At 43.7% G+C, this 21,624-nt stretch overlaps 1 protein-coding gene across 4 annotated transcripts in view; it reads left to right on the forward strand.

Moving 5' to 3' along the window:
* The first annotated feature begins 2,501 nt into the window (after positions 1-2,501).
* LOC125310189 (protein bicaudal D homolog 1-like) overlaps positions 2,502-21,624 on the forward strand; it is a 60,010-nt gene continuing 40,887 nt past the window's right edge. For all 4 annotated transcript variants that reach the window (XM_048267367.1, XM_048267366.1, XM_048267365.1 and 1 more), the window contains exons 1-4: positions 2,502-3,080; positions 18,089-18,301; positions 19,834-19,986; positions 20,598-21,092. In XM_048267367.1, the coding sequence (XP_048123324.1) occupies positions 2,865-3,080; positions 18,089-18,301; positions 19,834-19,986; positions 20,598-21,092 (1,077 nt within the window). In that variant the 5' untranslated portion in view covers positions 2,502-2,864. The remainder of the gene's footprint in view (positions 3,081-18,088; positions 18,302-19,833; positions 19,987-20,597; positions 21,093-21,624) is intronic.

The raw sequence follows: 21,624 nt of genomic DNA on the forward strand, positions 1-21,624 counted from the left end.
GGCAAAAATCCTAGACTGTGTAAGGCTTTTTTCCAAAGGCCAAAGGACCAGGGTGGAGACCCATGGGGAGACTGTCCTGGGTCTCCATGGAAAATAGTGTCTGTAAGCAGACCTCTCTGACAGGATTTGTTTGGGTGCTGCTCTTTCTGGGATTGGTCATAGGCCTAAGAGAGAAAAACACATCCAGAGGTGCCCAGTGGTGAATCGTTCTCTTAGGGGGTGGGTTCAGTTCAGGAGGACATTTGGCTTTCAGAAATCTTCTCTTTTAAGCACAATAGCATTTAATCCCTTTTTTGCACCATCAATTCAAGATAAAGCTTTTCAAAACTGGCATGGTTTCATGACCTGTTTATAGAGACCACATTGTGTCAAAGCAGTTTGACCTGCCTACTACACATTGTTTTTAGATTTCTCCAAGTGAGGCACTATGTACAGTGTCAGGTACCAATTTTCCTATCTTTACCAGTTTGAAAGGGTCTCAAGGTTATATAATTTAATATCAGGCCTGGACTTCCCACCTTTAGTCACAATCCGGGCAGCCTGGGAGCAAGACTTAGGTTTAGACTTCTTAGACCATGTCTGGGAGTCTATTCTGAAACAGGTGCATGGATCTTGTGTGCACGTCACTCCCTAATTCAGTTCAAGGTAATACATTATGTCCATCTGTCTAAAGTAAAACTTTCTAAATTGTATCCAGATATTTCCCCAATATGTGACAAGTGCAAGAGCACACATGGTTCCCTTATTGATATTCTGGTCCTGCCCCAATCTACAGTAGAAGACTTTTGGTGTTCAGTTTTTGACACTCTTTCTGAAATTCTAGAAATTAGGGTTGAACCAGATCCTCTTGTGTCACTGTTTGGGGTTGCCCCAGAAGAGCTTCAGCTGCCTGTAGCAAAACGTAAGACCCTTGCCTTCGCCTCATACAATACAATTTGGGGCCCCTTTCTTTCTTTTCTTTTTTTATTATTAATGTTTTTGGCAGACAGCAGAACATATAGAGCATAGACATCAGGTTAAAATTACAAACATACAGTCAGTTCCCTGTCTTTTTTTTTTGATAAAGCATAGAAACAACAACACACACACACACACACACACAAAAAAACACAAACAAGAACAAAGTGCCTACAAACTTACATTAACATAGACCTCTGAATATATCAAACAGTTACATCCAATAAAATACCAGTATCAGTTATCTATCTAAGCAGACATATCCTCTAAATAATTCAGAAAGGGGCTTGGGGCCCCTTTCTTAATAGCATTACAAACTCTGACAGTATAGTCGATGAATAGTTGCTTGTGCCGTATGGTTGTCCTTTCTATTTGAATATTGTGGGGGGTTATATGGATTGTGGGCTGGAAGATTGTGTTGAACTCTTAATGTCTTCCTTTTTTTGTATTGTAAAGAAAAAGTCAATAAAAAAGACCTATGAAAAAAAGTTGCAATTGGTGAATAAACTCTTTTGAGAGGTGGATAAACTCTAATAAGAGGTGGATAAAGTCTACTTCTGAAATTTCAGAGGTGGATAAATTGTATTTACCTGTGATTAGCCTCCACTACATCCCTGTTTACTACTGAATAAAGGATTCAAGGGTGACAGTTAAAAAGATGATCTAGGAGAACTGAAGTCTTCAGACAGCTAGATGTTGTTCTAGATAGTTGGCAAGTAAATGCAGGATCTGTCCTCTTGAAAATTAAACTTAGCAATGCTGAAGATTTATTAATCTAGCCTGTTAATTAAAACATAGATGATGGAAAATGACAGCTCCATGTTTGGACATTGGTATTAAATATGATTTGGAAGACATTTTGTTTATTATTAAGCTTGACAGTCAGACTCACGTTGTAAATCACAAGATAATGCCAGAGAGTTTCAATAAGACGTTTTCCAAATCCTATGTAGATCTTAATTGTATGGTGTAATTTAACTTCATCATGAAGCTATGATTACGACCGTTGGTAATCTTACAGTAAAGAAGGTCTGTAGGCCTCTCTCGCAAAATAAACGCCTTATTGCCCCCCTTTCTTCAAATAATATTTTCATAGATAGATAGATAGATAGATAGATAGATACTTTATTGATCCCCAGGGGAAATTCAAGATCAGTACCACATAGTGCCACAAGAGGAGGCTCTATACAAAAATGATTCTACATTGCTCTAAACACATTTAGCAGCAACACTAGGTTTTGTTTTAAGGGGATAGCTTTAAATAGGCTTCTATACATGGTGCAGGCAATGTGTCGATTAATAAAACAGTTGGCTAGCCTGTGTGACCAATGACATAGATCATTTGAGAGATACACTGAAGGTTTATAACATAATGCATTTGTAGAACTGTAGGCTATTGCAATACCTTAAAATACTTGTAATACACCTTAGCCACCATGGTTTTATTGTAAACAACTCCATAGTCTGTAAACTTATTTTTGTTATCGAAGACCGCTAGGCGTCTACGCTTGTCACATCAGTAGAGACGATGTAGTGACGTCACGGACAGAGGGATGAGAACAAGTTAGTGGTACCTCACCTTACGGCAGGCAGAGAGATGGCGTCCGAATCCATATGAATAAGCAAAAAAAGAAGAGGAAGAAAGGATGCTGGGTGGTTCGACTGTTAGGGATAGGCCTACGGTTACTGTAATACGCCATTTATTTTAAAAATGATTGTAATTATTTAGCCTGTGTGTAACTTTCATCAAGATGGAAAGATTCATTTGATTTTAGAAACACTCGCGTTCAGTCTACATAGCAGTGTTGATTTGTTGTCGGCCACAGCTGTTTTCTGCCTCCGCCTCCCTGGCCAGCCAACGCAGGGACGGCGGGAGACGGAAGAGGGCAGAGCGAGAGAGACAGGCGATGGCTGCGGGGGGAGGATGCGGAGAATCGGTGGACCAGTACCGGGCCGAGGTGGAGCGCCTCACCCGAGAGCTCGCGGAAGCAAACCGTGAGAAGATCCGTGCGGCAGAATGCGGACTCGTGGTCTTGGAGGAAAATCAGACTCTGAAACAGCAATACTCGGACCTGGAAGCAGAACAGGAGACGCTGAGACAGGAGTTGGAGCAATTGCAAGAGGTAGCCTAATGCGGTTTCTCCCCAACCCAGAATATGCTGAAATATTCTGATTTCATGTTGGCTAGTGCCGTTTAAACGAATGACATCTGTGCAGCTGAATCTGTAATGTGTACATCCCTGAGGTTGGGGATAGCCTACAACGAGCAACAAGGAACTCCTTTTTAGGCTACATGTATAGTGCCAGGTCGCCTAACAGATTGGGTTGGGTCAAGGAAGTTTTCTACCACAGGCGGCTTAGTAGGCTATCGGCCCAGTGTTTTGTTTAATGTAGGCTACAATAATTTTTGTACATATGATTTCCATTAAACAGACATAAAATCTAGCATTGAAACTCAGTAGGACGCTAGGCACACGACTGTCAGGTACGCCGCTGAAATGCGCATTGTGGTGCAGCGGATGTAACTAATAGCCCACCAGTGCTGGGTGGACATGTCATGTGTCCATGTGTTAGGATGTGTTGACACCCAGTAGGTCCTATATGCTGAGGACTTTTTCTTTCCTGATTAATAAAATGTAACATCCCAGTAGCCCTAAAGAAAACTCCTTTTAACTCCTTTTAACTATTATGCAAGTCACTTTGTTGTGTGGAGGTACAAAAGAAAAACATAAAATGACAAAGTCATAAAAATAGACCTCATTGTGTGGCATGCTCTGCAGTGATAAGCTTTCATCGTTTCCAGCTTTTGTAGTGGGATGACAGCTCAAAACTCACAGCCTAGCCACTTTATAGGGAATTGTCAACACCCTGTTGTGGTTGATGGTGCTTTTGTGTGTATGTGTGACATTGTGTGTTTTGGGGATGGGGAAGATGCACACCCATTATGCACTCCTTTCTGTGCTTTACTTCATGGTGAGAACTTGACCTTTCATACACATGTACTTCATTATAGTGAGTGACCAACCAGCAATGGTTACATTTTTATAATAAATATAACAACCAATACGATAGACTTTCTGGCCCGATGTTACAGTTCATGATTTGTCCACTGGGCAGTCCATTCAAACAACTTCTGATTTTCTTCCATTCTGATCCTTCTTTAAATCTTTTAAGACTGCCCCACCCCATTACTGATGCCCTTGCCTTCACCCAGATGGCGTTTTAACTTTGTTTATGATAATGACCCACTGTATTTATTCATTGAGTTATTACCATATACTTCTGCTCTAGAGGAACCCCTGCGGGTGCTGAGGTGCAAAGTATGCATTTTTTCGAAGGTTATGATAGGATGGCAAAAATTGAAGCTTAAAAACACAGGGGTGTATCTCTGTTGGCCTACATCCAGGTTCAGTATCCATTTTTAGTCTGTGTGTCATGTGATGAACCCACTCTTAGAAATGGTGATAGTAATCCAGACAAGGAAGTTTGAATTGCCATGTAGACTATAACAGTTTACTGAAGTCGGCCTAAAACTTACATTCAACAGAGTTAGCTTTTGAAACGGGTGTTTACAATATGTGCAACAACAAGTATTGTATGTCAGAACTGCGTCTGTTATTTCATTTACATTATGTTGCATAGGAAAAGGAGCATACTTCAAAATGCTGCTCCTGCAGTTAAAGAACAGTCAGGGCTTCCTTGTGTTAATATGCTTTATTACTTCAGCCATCCAAGCGCTCCCCACTTCCCTTGTCTACACAGAAAGTCCTCAACCAGGGCCTCTTCGCCTCCTACAGCAATCACAACTCTTCATTTAATCTGGAGGAACTGTATTGATCCTGGTGCTCACGGATCCATAGACTGACAATGGGCCACTCAGAGTATGGCTCTCAGACACAACAGAGCTGTGTGTTTGTCATCGTGGTCTTCAGTATGTACCTTTATTTCACATACTGCTGTATAGCCTGGGTGGGACAGGCAAGCTGACCGGGGTGACCATGCTGCATGATCTTCCTCTCTGTAGTACAGAAGAATAGCCACGGTTTTGAGTCTTGATTTGAGTTGAGCTTGCTGATTTATAAGCTCCTCTGATGTAGCAGAGCACATCCACTTCATCCAAGATGAAGGCAAGACACCAAGAAGTTATTCTGATCTTGAATAGCAATGTGTGCTAAAATAGTGGCAGTACAACACTTGCTTGAGAATGGATGCTTTGTGGTTATGTCAGTTGATGCATATAAGACTGTGTTGTCAGTCAACTAATGGTGGTCTTTGTCTAAATGTCACTAAATGCTACTAACTAACCTTTGTTGGTTATTAGCTACTAATAACTGTGGAAATGTCATTGAAACCCCATGCCTATTTAGCTATTTAATTAGTATGAGGAAAGCATGCTCATACATTATTTCCAGATCATTTGATAACACCATTCCTTGGTGCTAAATTCAAATTCCCATTCTCTGAAAGGTGAAGCAAGCTCTTTTTGCATTCTCACAAATCTCTACAGTTTTTTGTAATTTAACAGTGGCAATAGCTTACTGTAATCTTGTCAATTTTCTGATATGTTTTCCTAGACAGACTATTTCATTTTGGCGCACTGAAATCTAATACAGGCGGCGTTGGCTCTGGGAATGCTATTTTTAAAGTGACACTGAAGAAGAAAAGGAGGAGCTGATTCCTTGTCTCTCTCCCTGTCTCTCATCCAGTGCATGCTCTGTTAGTATGGCAACAGAAGAGGCCCCTTGGTCCAACCTTTGCAGAAGAAGACTGGCTTTCCCAGGCCCGTCATCACGGGACATGTTTTTAAGCTCATTCCTCGCTCCCTTAGAGATGAACCTGGTGGGTTAGATGAACAGTATCTGACAGAAAAGACACCGCTCTGCTCCCTCCAAAGGAAGTTATATAAAGGCCAGAGAAAAAGGGCTATAATAGTCTTACAGTCACAGAAGAGAATAACCTAGGAATGACAACACTGACACTGTCATTACTCAAATTTATATAGTAATAGTCATCAGTTCTTTTTTGTGGTTTACTCACCATACAACCCATTCACTTTCAATGTCTTCACTGTCACTCTAGCCAACCCCAGGACCTCTTGCATACATCTGGGAGATTTTACTGGCAGTTGGAAATACATAGTTCAATACAAATTAGCGTTGTGTCTGCCACATGTTGGCAGGTTTTCCTTCCATCAAAGGACTCATAGTTATTGATATTACTTCCTATACATTACCATGCATTATTGTTAAAGTCAGTAGAACATTGCTGTCTTGTAATACACCTGTATTCAGACCTATAAAGATGAATGCAGTTCTGTGAAAGGGTTCTTAAGGTTTCCTGCAGCGTTTTTCTCTGTGTGATTGACAGGTGTTTCACATGCAGTGTGATGCATGTAGGCAGTGTGAAGAAGCAGTCATTTGTCCCAGCTGGTGTCTGCTTGAATCCTCTATGACAGACAGAATTGTCTATTGGCATCATACTTAGGGTTGTAGCATGGAACCTTGGAAGGAGTCTCTTTCTCTCTCTCTCTCTCTCTCTCTCTCTCTCTCTCTCTCTCTCTCTCTCTCTCTCCCCTCTCCCTCTCTTTCTGGCTCTCTGTGAGTACACGTGTGTGTGTGTGTGTATGTGTGTGTGTGTGTGTGTGACTGTGTGTGTGACTGTGCACTTGGCAAGGAAGAGCGCCTCATTGCGTAAAAGGATGACAGTTTCTGGAAGGGGTGCTAGCTTATTGCATTTGCCAGCACACTTATTTTCGTCTGTCTAATCGGAAGGACAAGAACATGCGGCTTCTCCTGGGATATTGGATCCTACTAACACAATTTGCAAGCCAGTTAGTCCCATACATATTATCCCAGTTCCTAATTATTCCTATATTATCCTTAATTGATCAGCTCTTGTTATGATATGACTGTTCAGAAATAAGTGCCCTGTAATAGCCTAAGTCATTAGTGACTGCCTGAAGATTAATAGATGACTTCCCCATATGGTGGAGCTGTTTACATCCATTATAAGACCCCAGCCCATGGAATGAAGTCTGTACTGTTTATTTGGAAGGAAATGCATTGAAGGCTACTCTGCCGTTGATTCCTTCATAACCTTTAAACCCAGCTGCTAATATGATCCGGCGTAATGAGCTTATGGGGGGCGCCTGGATCAGTGCTGCCCGTAAGTCCTGAATCATTCATCGGAGACCGGGGGGTGGAGGCTGACTGACTGACAGAGAGCGGGGAAGGTGGGTTGCACTCTCGTGCGCGCGTCAGAGGCTGAGAGCGATAATGAAAAATGCAGAGACTATGCAGTCGTTTGTGCCGCCTCCTCTCTAAAAGCATCGACCGTGCCCTGCCCCCCCCCCCTTCTCTTCTGCCCCTTCTCTTCTGCCCCTTCTCTGACAGCCTGGGTGGGGGAGGGGGGGCATGTGATGTCAAAACACCCACCTCTAGGGACCAGAAGCAGGTGGTTGTGGGTGTGTTTTGATAAGAGATAGAGGGGGAGGAGGGGGGAGTTGCTGTTAACACGATTATTATTTTCTCATTGAGGTGGAGTGTAGTGGAATGTCTGAGCTCCACCGGGTGGCTGGAGGACGATGATGAAGCAGTCTGATGGAGGTGTGTGTATGTGTGTTTGTGTGTGTGTGTGTGTGTTTGTGTGTGTGTGTGTGTATGTGTGTGTGTGTGTGTGTGTGTGTGTGTGTGTGTGTGCTTTGCTGTGCTGTGCAGGCCACATACAAAACAAGCAACCTCATCAGTCTCCAAGGCTATTTCTGAGATGGGAGCACATATGGGAGCAAGTCCTATGTGCGTGTCTGTGTCTTTAAAAATAAAAACACTCGTCCCCACACAGGGAAAAGGACCTCCAGGCCCTCAGTAGCTCTGCGTGCAGTGGGATAACGCCTTGCCTGCTCGGGCATCCTATGAATTATGGATCCCCAGCCGAGTCACATGCTCGCTGGCGCTTTAGGGACGTCTGGAAAAGCCACTGTTCGTCAAGGTGCATAACCTACATAACAAGGAGGCGATCATTGAATAATTGACTAGCTGGTGTTGTCATGCCTTTTCCTTTCGTGAGGGCAATGGTTCCCCAAAATATTTAGGTAAAAGCACCTAGACAGCATTGCCTTGTCTACTGTGGTCTGCTTTTACTACATGGGTGTAAATCTTTCAATAGGAGCATGGATTGAAATCTCTCAAGATGGTTGTAACTCACAATGGCTATTTTCCTAAAGCCCGCAGTGCATAGAACAAGAAATCTATTGCTGTGTGAGAAATGTATTTGCCACTCTATGTATGTGAAACATGATGAGAAATAGGAACAGAAACAGGAAGAGATGGATAGACGAAGACAATGAATGAGAGAGTGAATGTAACAGCAGAAGAGAACGCTGAAGTGGAGAACAGTCTGGGAGGACTAGACTGATTTATTTCTCATTGTCCTTCCATAGTGTGCATGTCTTGGTCTGATCCCCGTGTAATGAAGTGGCAGGAGAGACCTGAGGGCTGAGGCCCAGCTGAGCATGTGGATGGGGGGTCAGTAATCTGTGTTTATGGCCTCAGGATGAAAGCTGCCTGCAGCTCCCACATGCCTCCAGTGGACGTCACTGATTGTTCTTCAGCTCAGAAGAATGCTATATATTTATATTTAGCTATCCTTGTGGGAACAGACACACATAATATCCCCCCTCACACACACACACACACAAACACGCATGCTTACACACTCATACACACATGCACTCATCCATCCACACAAATGCCCATACACACACACACACATACACAGTAATTTAGGGGAAAGGGTTCAATTCTCTGAGGAACAGAAAAGAAGATGAAGTGGTGATGTGATGGAGTGCTTTTGTGTGTGTGTGTGTGTGTGTGTGTGTGTGTGTGTGTGTGTGTGTGTGTGTGTGTGTGTGTGTGTGTGTGTGTGTGTGTGTGATTTAATTAATGTGTGTACGGTATGTGTGTGTGCGTATGGTGTTATGTTTATTCTTCCTATTGTATATTTGCAGTTTTAAGTGTTTTGATTGCAATGCACCGTTCATTAGCCCTGTGTGGTTAGGCATGATATTGGGTATGATTATGACTTTATTCTACAGTGGATGCAGTTGGAGTCCCTGCAGGCTTCTCCTCCCATCTATCCCAGGAAGCCCAGCTCGCTCACAGCCCCCAATCCCAGCTCACTACGGAGCGCTGCGTAAGCCCATCTCAGCCCCCTGTTCTAATGTGGATTTGTGGAAACAGTCCAAGGTAATGTTTAAGAGAGAGAGAGAGAGAAGAGAGACAAAGAAAAGGAGAGAGAGAAATGTGCCGTAACATTGCAGAGGGCTTCATGTGTTTTTGCTGCAGTGAAGATTAGACATGAAAGTGCAGTGGGGCTCCCACGCCTCCCAGGCCCGGTATTGATCAGTGTCTCTTTTGAGCTGCATCCCCCCCCCCCTGCATCTCAACTTACAGGGAGGTGGTACAGAGCGCCCCACTAAAAAGAGATCAGCACATGTCCTGCAGCTATGGAGCAGTAGTCTGGCCCCCATAGTCACAGCGGAAGCAGGAAGCCAAAGTCAGGCGGAAACTTCAAAAGATGGCGCATGAGATAGAATTAGATATTTCATACGGTTTCTCAGCAACTGTGCTTGCATTTCAACTAGTCAACATATAAGTATGACTGGTGGTTACTATAGCAAAGGATATCTCACTGAATTTAAAGCCCAGAGTTCAGAATTTCATAATTGAAAACATCAGAATTTGTGATCAAAACCTACTTAAAATATCATAGTTAAACTACTACTACTAATGTTGGTCCCTACAATGACCAAAAAACCCATCACGCAAAGAGACAGGAAAAAAACATTTGCAGTTTGTTGTTATTAATATGCTCAGTCAGGTAAATGAAGCTTATTATGACCGCCGCTAGCGAAGCTTTTTTTTTTTCCCCGTCATCTACTTCCTGATTTTTTGGTCAACGATACCCGGGACACCGAAACACCGGTGCACATGAAATTTGGTGGGTGTAGACTTTTACGGAAAAATTTAGTTTCGTTTCGGGCCACTCCCCCCTCCGTGCTGGGCCCCCCCGAACTGCAAAAAAAGCCGTTTTTCCTAAATAACTACCTGAAACGTGGCACTGAGGATGAAGAATCTTTTATGGTATGTTGGTCTCAAGGGCCCACATCAACCTGGCCCATAATCACTCATTTGTGATTTGCACCCCCCCGGTAAAAAATGAAAATGCAATATTATTCTGCTTTAATCGCCCCTATCTTCAGTTAAGATGTTCAGAACTGCACCAAATTTTATGTGTATGATTGACCTGGCATTCTCTGGGGCTATGCCAAGTTTCGTAGAATTTCATCCATGGGGGGGTCTAAAAAAAATTAGGTTATGTGTACATTTAGTGACTGTACACTCATTGGCCTGTAGATGGCGGTGCACACATATACACATGCACACACACACACAGGCACCCACATACTATCGGTATTAGAACGGCCGATACATAATTACAAATTCAGTAGGATTAAAAGAAAGCCAAAATAAATATTCATCATCATCATCATGGCTGCATTTCCAGTATTGGCGATAAGTAGTCGTTTGTCCACTAGATGGCGCATCGTTGCAGTGAGACGTAATTTTGTTGGAAGTTAAAATTGGGTTGGAAAAACAATGGACGCTTCCTACAAGGACTGTAGTTTACCGCAGAGAACATCTAATAAGGATAGGACGATATTCACATGAAATGTAATTCCCATTTCTTCTTGAAGCCGAAATAAATCTGAGGATGTTTATCGGACATGCTTGGTTTTTACTGCTAGCGTTAGCGTTGGTTGAGTGATGGAGGCCAATTTGATTGATTGCATTTGTAGAAAACTATAAATGCGGTTATACCAAGCAAATTGATAGCAGCACTGTAATTGTATCTTTCGACTCATTTGTTGCACGTGCTACAAAAATCATTCTGTGCAATGGAAGATTTACCAACGTTACACCGGTCTGATACAGTTTTGCCTATACATGCGTGAGACTGAGACGCCTATTTATTTTGTTTTAAGTCCCATGTAGAAGTGGCTACTTCATTCGCGCTTTCCTTGACTCATGGAGCTGCGTGAATTTTATTACAACTTTTCGCCACGATATGGCAGTTTAAGTAAGATTGTGGCCAAAACTGGTACTGCAATCACTTTCAAATTACTGTAGAGCGGTGGATCCCCTCCCCCTCTCCCCTGACTCGAGGTTGCCAACCCGGATGCCAAAACACTACTGACTTCATGATTAGTAGATAGGTGGAGGGTGGCGCATCAGGCCAAAACACAACATGACATGACAAAACACAACATCAACATCAGTTGAGGGCTGCAACTTCACTTTTTAAATGACAATATCCTGGCCAGACTACTGTTGTCAGTGATATAAGTATTTGAAATGAACATGATTTCTTAATGTCTAGTGACATATCAGGGTCATTTTATGATTAATTGAAATACATTTCTTACATACGGTTCCTTTAAGTCCGCTTGATACTGTAAGGCGTAAGCCATTGGTTTCCAAAGGAGATTTTATTTGTGTCGCCAGCATAGCCTATTGACAATTTATGTTGTAAATAGGCCTACCTTATAAGCCTACCTGTAGCTTAGGGAAGCTAACAGCTTTCTATTAGGATCTAGTTTGTTAGTTAAGTTTTGTCATAACTCCCTGATGCATTTTTGCATTTAGAATAGCCAGAGCGTGGATATCTCATTCGGAAAATTAAACAATATCGGGTGCCTATGGACTAGGCTGGGTGAACCCAGCCTGATCTGCCCCCGCTATTTATTTTTTGATTTCTTAAAGATTGAGCTTGGTCTGGTGAAAGCCAGACTAGCCATGGACCTCAGTTACACAATGCAAGGGAACATGAATCAGCCTATATTTGCAACGAACAATAACGGACAACAGCTCTTCAACTTTGGCCCGTTAAAATGTGTATGAACAGTCTAGCGGCGCATTTCATCAAGGCCCATTTGGACATGTCAGTTATTTGCACCACTGGTTAGATGTAAAACAGCATTTCGTTTCAGACTACTGTTACTTAATTTGTGCATTAACAATAGATAGATAGATAGATGGATACTTTATTGATCCCAGGGGAAATTCAAGGTCTCAGCAGCATACATACAACACAAACACATTCTTTAACAGCAGAAAGAGTAATTAAAATATATAATATAAAAAACACAACTAAGCAATAAGGACAGTAGAAGATAAAGAATATGCTAAATATACTAAAATACAAATTATACTAACTAACACTTAATACAATATATAAAAAATATACTAAAATACAAATTACAAAAATACAAATTATACTAACTAACACTTAATCTAAATCAATTCTAAAAATAGTATCCACATAGTGGTGATTAATCAATCAGAGGCTTGCAATGACTGAGGGACACTGTGATTCTCTGTGCATAAAGGTATGGTAAGGTGCAGGTGCTCTGTGTGAATGAGTGTCATGGTGGTAGTGCAATGGTGATAGTGGTCATGGTGATAGTGCAAATGACCAACAGTGCAACAATGCAGAAATAAAGTAAAGTAAAGTCTATATATCTATATATTTAACTATTTAAGAAAATGTATAAGTGTGGCCAAGTTGGCATGGAGGGGGTTACATATGTGCTGTGTGCTAATATAGCAGAAAACAGTGAGGCATAAAGACAGTGGTACAAGTGGCTAGTGGACAGACAGTCCAAACATGGAGGGGTGAAGAGGCAGACAGACTACTGTATGCAGAGCTCCTCTTCCCTTAAGTTTGAACAGTTCAATGGCCCTGGGGACAAATGACTTTCTCAGTCTGTCAGTTGTGCAAGGCAGTGAGCCAAGTCTCCAGCTGATCAGGCTCTTCTGCTTAACAATAGTGCTGTGTGAGTGGGTGACACTCATTGTCCAAGATGTTGATCAGTTTGTTCAGGGTCCTTTTGTCAGATAGTGAAGTGATGCACTCCAGTTCAGCTCCCACTACAGAGCCAGCTTTCCTTACCAGCCTGTCAATTCGCCCCACATCCTTCTTCCTTGTGCTTCCTCCCCAATAACGTTTCAGACTACTGTTACTTAATTTGTGCATTGACAAAAAGTATTACATGAACTAAAGATGACTAAAATCTTATGTAGAAGAAGAAACATTCACAAAAATCCATCCATCCAAAATGACCTTTGTTTTTGATAGCTGTTGAAAAACGGCATGGAACTGACAGAGATGTTTTTGTTTATAAATAAATAAATAAATAAATAAATAAATAACATTATGCTGATACCTTTTGCTTTTACCAAATACAATGTAGCCTACAGGTGTAAGTGACCTTTCATCAATCCAGTTGCAATGGATGAACTGTGATGAACTGCCTTACTTGTGATTGTTTAGAGATTTTAAAGGTTTTATAACAATGCTACATCTTCTTTGGCTATTCTACAATCTATTCACCTTTTCAGCACCAGTAGGCTACTTTCTGTGCAGCCGCACACACACACACTCAGGCATGCAAACAAGCATACACAAAAGTTTCAAGAGTGGGGGATGGAGTAAAATATGGAGACAAATTGAAGTGTGATTTATTTTCGCGGAACGGATGTACAGGACTGAGCGGCGGTCATATTTTGTACCGCTATGCGGTACATCTAGTTTATTTAGTAAGCCATGTACCAGAGTTAGCCACACACATGCAAGCTAGTTTTCATCTGCAGTCCCTGGCAAGTTGATGTTAAACAAAGAAGTGTAAACAGAGATAACACACAAACATGTGTAAGAAACATAACAGCATAAACACTGACACTTAAGCACAAACAATTGCTGTAGTACACCAGTAACACACTGTACCTACAGTATATGGCAAATGGAAACAGCGCTCTGCCTTTGTCTCATGAGGAGTACTGCACAGTGCAGATAGAGCAGTGAACCCTCTAGTGTGTGCTGGTATATTGCACCCGTAGTGTCTCAGGCAGGAGGCTTTACTCAGACAGTGATGAGGCCCTCCCTCCCCATCTCTGCTTGTGTAGACCATTGGGTCCCCCTCAGGGACTGTGTGAAGGGATCAGTGTGTGTGTGTGTGTGTGTGTGTGTGTGTGTGTGTGTGTGTGTGTGTGAGAGAATATTGTAACAGAGGGAGGGGACAAATGGAAGGAGTGGAAGTCTGTGGTGACATCACCCTGCTGTTTTAGTTTGGTTGCTTCCGTTTGTTGTTGTTCAAAGCAGACTAGTTTAATTCATTTGAGCATGTCTCTGTATACTATGCACTTTGTGTGTGTCTCCATTGTTTTTGTATGTGAAGAAAAAGAGAATGAGAATGCATTTTCTATATTTATAAGGAGAGAGTGAGTACACGTGTGTGTTAAGGAGGAGAACAGTGCATATTGTACAGTATGTTTGTGTGTGTATGTGTGTGTGTGTGTGTGTGTGTGTGTGTGTGTGTGTGTGTGTGTGTGTGTGTGTGTGTGTGTGTGTGTGAGGGTGTTTTATGTGGGGACACAAAAATGATATCATGTATTCCATAGCATAATGTGTGCTGGTCTGCCAGCAAAAAGAGCAAAACTGAATTATAATGTGGCCTTTGAGAGAACCCCTAACTCAAGAAAACTGTTTTGGAGTTTACAGCTCTATTCAAAAGAACATGGTTGCAGGCCAAACTCCCACCATTTATTTCCACCATGGACAACAGAGAAGAAGTCTCTATAAAGAAGTAGTGTCCTTTTTCCCCTCTTTCCTTCTCTCTCTCTCTCACTCTTTCCATTTCCTCTGTTGTTCTAATTCCTGATAATGGAGAGGCAATTCAGTCCTCAAACAAAAGGATGGCAGCCGGTTGGAACTGGGTAAAGTTGGCATCAGTGGGCCCATTAAAGTCTTCTGAAATTCCCTGAAATGTACGGACACACCTTTGTGTGGTTAAAGGATGACGGGCCAGTAATGGACCAATCAATGGCTAGTCTTTCAATGATACCATGGAATACATGATGTCACCCCTTTCTCTGTCTTACCCTCCCTCTGTCTCTCAGACTTTGGTCTGTTGGTCTGTCCGCTGTGTAAATCAGAGTCGGTAGGGGCATAGTCATCAGGGTGCTGTGGCCGTGTCATTTATTAACTGGACTATAAAAGTGCGCTCTAGATCTCCCCAGAATGACTCCCACGGTACCGCTGAGTCACCCTGTGACCGGCCGGACGATGTTGTCTCTCCGCGCCGACCCAAAACACAGACTGGGAGGTCCTCTGGCTTTCTTCAGGAGACGTTCATCTTCAGACACACCCCCTTCCGTCCTCTCCTCTCACTGTCTGTACTGTCTGTGCCCCTGAGGTACAGATTTGATCTGGTGCAGTGGGTCTGCCCCACAATCCTTCTCTAGTGAATGAGAGCAGAGTAATAGAGAGGGAGGTGTCCACTTGTGAATGTTAAACACTGTCCTACAGACCGGTGACTCTGGTCATGTGACGGGGGCTACATTGACCTTTATTTATCGCTCTCCGTGGTGCTGAAACTCCTGAGGTTGTTTGCCGCTATTTATAGACTGTAATATATATACACTCTACTTCAGCCAGGCACTGGGTCCACGTGGAGTCTGTAAGACATCCAGAGTACAGGTTATGAATTTAGAAAGCTACAACACAGTCCATCTTTCCTTGTAGTCCATTATTTACTGTGGGGTGATTAGTAGCACTGGCCAAACTTGGCAAGCAGCTGTGAATTGTGATGGATTAGCATTGCAAATGAGTCACTATAGCAGTTGAATATTAGGATGAGGAGTTGCCTGAACTCGTGTGTGTGTGTGTGTGTGTGTGTGTGTGTGTGTGTGTGTGTGTGTGTGTGTGTGTGTGTGAGAGAGAGAGAGAGAGAGAGAGCAAGAAAGAGGAGAGAGGAAGAGATGTTTGTTGAATCTGATGTAATGTTTGCTATGACAACCTGCGGTTTCTTCTCCCTGCGTGCCCAGTTTCTTTTGGAGGGTCATCGGTGAACAACAAATTGCATTAAATTGTAATCTCATCTCACCAATCTGATTATAAATCCATAAGTGATTTGCCAATTACATTGAAAGTGCATGACGAGTGCAAAGGCATAAAGCTTGAATGTGTTTGATTGTGTGTGTGTGTGTGTGTGGCGGGGGGGGCGCTTATGTTTGCCTGATTGTTGTTTGTATAGAAAATAGAAATTGTGTACAGATATGACTGTATGTTTCTTTGGAAGCATACTGTAGATGTATGAATATGTGTGTGTGCGTGCGTTCGTGCGAGCATGTGTGTGTGTGCACGTGTCTGTGTGTGTGTGTGTGTGTGTGTGTGTGCGTGTCTGTGTGTACACGCACATTGTAAATAAAGCAGCCCACCACACAGGATACGCCTGTAACGAGAGCAGGGCCAGCGATGGCAGCCCGCCGGTGTGCAGTGTCAGCTTGGCCCTCTCTCCTCCCTGCTGTGTCCTTGTCTACAACACACAGTGGGAGGCCTATCCTATCCCACGATGCCTCACTTTAGCCCTCCCTGGATGGAGAGGGTGGCTCAATTCAGACACAAATTCACCCCCCCTCCCCCCTCAGGACCGCTGAGCCAATAACTAGACCTTCCCATTCACACACATCAATCTGTCCCCATCTCTCCAGCCCCAGGGAGGACAGGTCTCGTGAAGGCAGGTCCAGTGGAGCCCCCTGTGACAGACTCAGGTTGGGCGTCAGAGTCAGTAATGGGATTTGCATTGAAATCAAGTGCTCCTCCAGTGGCAGTTGTGTGTGTGTGTGTGAGGGGGGGGGGGGGGGGGGGGGGGGGCTCCATCTGTCTCCAGTGAGGCAGGGAGAATGGAGTCTACTGAGAGGGAAAGAGATGAGTGACCGCTGCCTCTCGCCTAAGCAGAAGGGGTAGGATATAAAGAAGAGGACACATTAATGGGCACAGTCCTGAAAGATAGTTTTGATAAAAGTTCATTTTAAATGTCTAGACATTTTAGACGTCTCATTATACTATCTATCACTATGAAAGTTGAGCCTATTAGTGGACTCCATTTTCAAGTGTGTTCTCCAAATATACACTCTGATCAACGTTTGAGAGAAGATAAAAACAAGGGACAAAACAAACAATGCTATTAGAGTCTCGACCATGTCGTCCTGTATAAAGCATTTGTTGTGAAAGGCTGTAAGGTCAGGAGAATTGATGTTGATGGCCAGAACAGGGCTGGAGGCTAGCCTGCTCCACGGCTGTGCTCCAAATGGAACTCCACTCCGTTCCGGCCGCTGTGGTTGAGCACTATGCCACCTCGTGCCGCAGCACTGTGTGGAGAAATCTCTCGATTCCAGCAGGAGAAATACAGGGAGAGGGAAAAGCTATTTGCACCAGTCCCTCACCTTCTCTCTCTCTCTCTCTCTCTCTCTCTCTGTTGTTCTGTCCAAGATCCCTTTCAATGCTTTCTCTCTTTGTTTCCAGAGAGGCAGGTTCTTTCGCACCTCCGATTGATTTCTTCACTCCATAATATTCCCCGTCTCGCTTCACGCTAAGAAGGCCATCGATTGGTAGCATCGCCCTCCAATGTGAGGCCTCCCTCTACCAGCCCTGTCGTCCATTCCAGTCACGCCGGGGGGATAATGAGCAATGTTCGCCTCCGTCATTAGGGGAACTGACCTCTCCTCTTGTCCTACACACCTCCGAAGCTTCTCTTGTTTACAGTTTATTTGTGTTTTTCATTCTCTTTGTGTGGTTTAAGTGTCTCTATTGGGCAGGATAACAACTCTATTGTCTGAGGCAAAACATAACTGGATTTGGTTGGGTGCTGGGTAACATTTCTATTGTGTGAGGTAACAGATTACATATGCTGGAAGACAGCTCTTTTGCCTGCAGCTGATACTCTCTTACCTCTTCTGGATTGCCACCGTTTAAATCTCCCATTCCTCTTTATCCCTTGACAAGTAAAACACATGTATTCTTCAAGAATGACAAGTTCTATGCTCTCTCTCCCACTCTCTCTCTCTCTTTTCTCCATCTATGGTAGACTTTAAAATCCATTTCCTCAAGTCTGACAAGAAAATAAATGAAATATCCTGGGCATGAAAATGAAAATAATCCCTCACTCTTTTCCTTAATGAAATAGTCGAGACTAAATTCCCCCCCCCTCCTCCTCTGTCCTTCTCTATGTCAGGCCTTCAGTCAGGCGTACACCACCCAGCGGAAGGTTGCCGAGGATGGCGAGAGCAACGAGGAGACGCTGCTGCAGGAGTCGGCCAGCAAGGAGGCCTACTACATGGGCCGCCTGCTGGACATGCAGGCCGACCTCAAGCTCAACCGCTCGGTGACCTCCAACACGCAGGCCGAGAACGACCGGCTGGCCGCCCTGCTGCAGGAGCTGCGCGAGGTGAGAACACACACCTGTGTGTGTGATACGCCATGCAGTCTGTGGTCAAATATACTATGGTCATCATGAATGAAAAATTATTGGTTAAAGGTACACTATGCAAGATTTTCACCTTTACGAAGCCAATTTGATGGTAAATGAACTTGTAACAGGCGAATCGTTCACCTAGCACAGCTATATATCATAGACGTAGCGAGAAAACCAGCCAACTTCAAGAACGACGGCCCAAGAAATCTTGCGAGAATCGTGAAACATTACCTTGTCAGTAGATATAGCTCTTTGGAGATAATTTTTGCCTGTTGTTAATCCTTCTCCTCCACAACAAAAGCATTTTCATTGTGTACAGGGGGGATAAGTCACAAAAAGTTTGCTATTTACAACAGAGTAAAATATAAATATATCGCGACTCCAGAGGGAGCTCTACAGTTGCCAAAAATATGTATACCTGCATAGTGTATCTTTAAATAAAATAAAAGAAAGCACCAGCAAAATGTCATTGTCATTGGAATCATCTTACGTTTCCCCCACCTTAAGGCTTGCATCAGCATCATGACAGCAATGAGAAAACCTCAGAGAGTTTGTTTTAGCCAAGTGCTGTTCCTTATAATAATTATAAATACAGTGTATGCATAGATCTATTATTAAAGGGTGGTGCTAGGAGGGAACTGGAACCCCTTATGCCATAGCAAATGAGCTAGAATTTAGCCCTCAGACATGCAATGGTTTACAGAAGGAGAGCATGACCCTCACCGCAGGGGAAATTTGTGCTGCTCAATTGTTGTGGTGCTGATGGTTTGCAGCAGCTCTCTGTGAGGGGAAGACGTGGATGCCCTGAGCAGAAGCTGACCCAGCAGTGGCTCCGCATGCAGAGTGACGGCCACTGTGGCTTGAGCCGCGCTGTGGGGCACACAGTATTAATCAACTGCATGTGCTTGCACTACCGAGAGAGAGAGAGAGAGAGAGAGAGAGAGAGAGAGAGAGAGAGAGACAGAGAGCGAGAGAGACTGCACACTAGACTACACTAGTGACGGCTATATTTCTTTGCATATGAACCTTGTACTGTCTTGAGAGATGGTGTTCTCTAGATGGGAAGTCTGCTTTTGTTAGATTTGCCTTATTATACAGCAGCAAGGTGCCATCATTTGCTGCTAATGTAATAATGACTAATGTTTAATTATGTTTTAATCATTAATTGATTGATGTTGATTAATGTTTTCTTTCCTGTTTGTGTTTATGGTGTTCTGATGCTTTTAATGATCTGTCAAGTCTAATCTTCCTTCACTCTCTCTATCCCTTTTTCTCTCTCTCCCTCTTTCTCTCTCTCTTTCTCTCCCTCCATCCTTCTCTCTCCCTCTCTCTCTCTCCCTCTCTCTCTCTTGCCTCTCCCTTTCTCTCTCTTTTTCTCCCTTTCTCTCTTTCCTTCTCTCTCTCTCTCTCTCTCTCTCTCTTTTCCCTTTCTCTCCCTCCCTCTCTCTCTCTCTTTCTCTCTCTCTCTCTCTCTTTGCTTCTCCTTGTTTGTCTCCCTCTCTCAGGGAAATGAGATGCTGGAGCTGCAGAGGAGCCGGATGCGGGAGGAGATCCGGGAGTATAAATTTCGGGAGGCTCGCCTGCTGCAGGACTATACGGAGCTGGAGGAGGAGAACATCACTCTGCAGAAACTCGTGTCCAGTCTCAAACAGAGCCAGGTTCGGTCATAACTCAGGCCCTCCTCTGTTAATCTGCCATGCAATTCCAGGAGGCCGTCTATACTGTGTTTCCACTCTCCACCGGCCAGCAAAATAGTAGTCTGTGTACTTACACAGATCTACTCCCCCTACATCATTTACAGTTGTGAAAGGGTTACATTGCCTTACTCAACATTCAGTGACATTCTCTTGACAATTAAGGTCGAACAGCAGAATTACATAAATAAATTTGCATGGTTGGCTTGAGTGACAGTGGGTGTTTTAAGCATCAAAGATGTATACTGTGTTGGTTAAATTCAGTCTCTCCACTATATATTTATATGCTTTAGACTTATGTTCAGTTTAGTTAATGACTTTATTATTTGAAAGTATTGCTAAGGAATGATGCTACAAACCATAGCAACATTGTAGCTACATAGAGCCTGTGTCAGATCCATGGTCTATATAGAGTTGTTAGTATTTAGCATGAACAACATATAACATGTAAAAACCTATGTAGATCCCTTATTCTCTAAACTGCTGGGTCATCCTGGCATGGGCATGCAGTACACAGTGCATGGTCCCGGGTTATGAGTGAATGGTGGAGTGTTACTCCTCACTGCCCTCTGCAGGTGGAGTACGAGGGCCTGAAGCACGAGATCAAGGTTCTGGAGGAGGAGACGGTGCTGCTGAACAGCCAGTTGGAGGATGCTCTTCGGCTGAAGGACATTTCCGAGGGCCAGCTGGAGGAGGCGCTGGACGCCCTCAAGAGCGAGCGCGAGCAGAAGAACACCCTGCGCAAGGAGCTGGCCCACCACCTCAGCCTAGGTGAGGGTGGCTTTGTCCCTGGCAGCACCGGCACCCACCTCTGCTCCCTGACCTCGGCCCCGCCTAGCGGCAGCGCTACCCCCACCGCGGCCACCTCGCCGGGCAGCGAGGAGGGGGGCAAGTGCAACGGGCACCTGCTTCAGGGGGCGGCCGGGGCGCTGCTGCTGACCAGGGCCAATGGGGAGCTCCGGCAGGCTACCGCGCCGCGCAAAGGAGAGCAGCCGTCGATGCCACCGCCGGACCTCTTCAGCGAGTTGAACCTGACGGAGATCCAGAAGCTCAAGCAGCAGCTCGTGCAGGTAGGGCGGCTAGTGCTACCTACTGACCAGGGGTCGTTTACTGTCATTAGTAAAAATGCACTTTAGATCAAATAAGGATGGCAACTAAAACCTCAAGTGAAGGAAGATTTCCCCACCACCTCCACAAGATGTTTACTTATCATACCACAGATGTTTACCATATATTACAGTAATTTTTCTGTGTATTAGCCTCATTGTGTATAAGCCGCAGGACAGTGTTTTATGCAAGATAAAAGAAACAAAACCATATTAATACCATATTAAATGCCCCGTGGAAATGACAGTATACATTGATTGCATCTACACCATACAGTGGTCACTGCAAGTCTTTAAGGATTCCATAGGGCAGGAGCTGTGACAACCTCTATGATTTAAGAGCTGCCCACCCGTATATTACTAGTGTGCTAACAGCAATTTTATCGATAAATAGAAAAAACAGCTATTTTATGTGCTTTTGGGCCATTCCATGAAATTCTTGAGCAATATCATTCTCTTTGTTCAAAGAGGGAGGGGACCTGCTGATGAATTGCTT

This window comes from Alosa alosa, chromosome 17 (assembly GCF_017589495.1).
Source record: "Alosa alosa isolate M-15738 ecotype Scorff River chromosome 17, AALO_Geno_1.1, whole genome shotgun sequence".
Lineage (NCBI taxonomy): Eukaryota > Metazoa > Chordata > Actinopteri > Clupeiformes > Clupeidae > Alosa > Alosa alosa.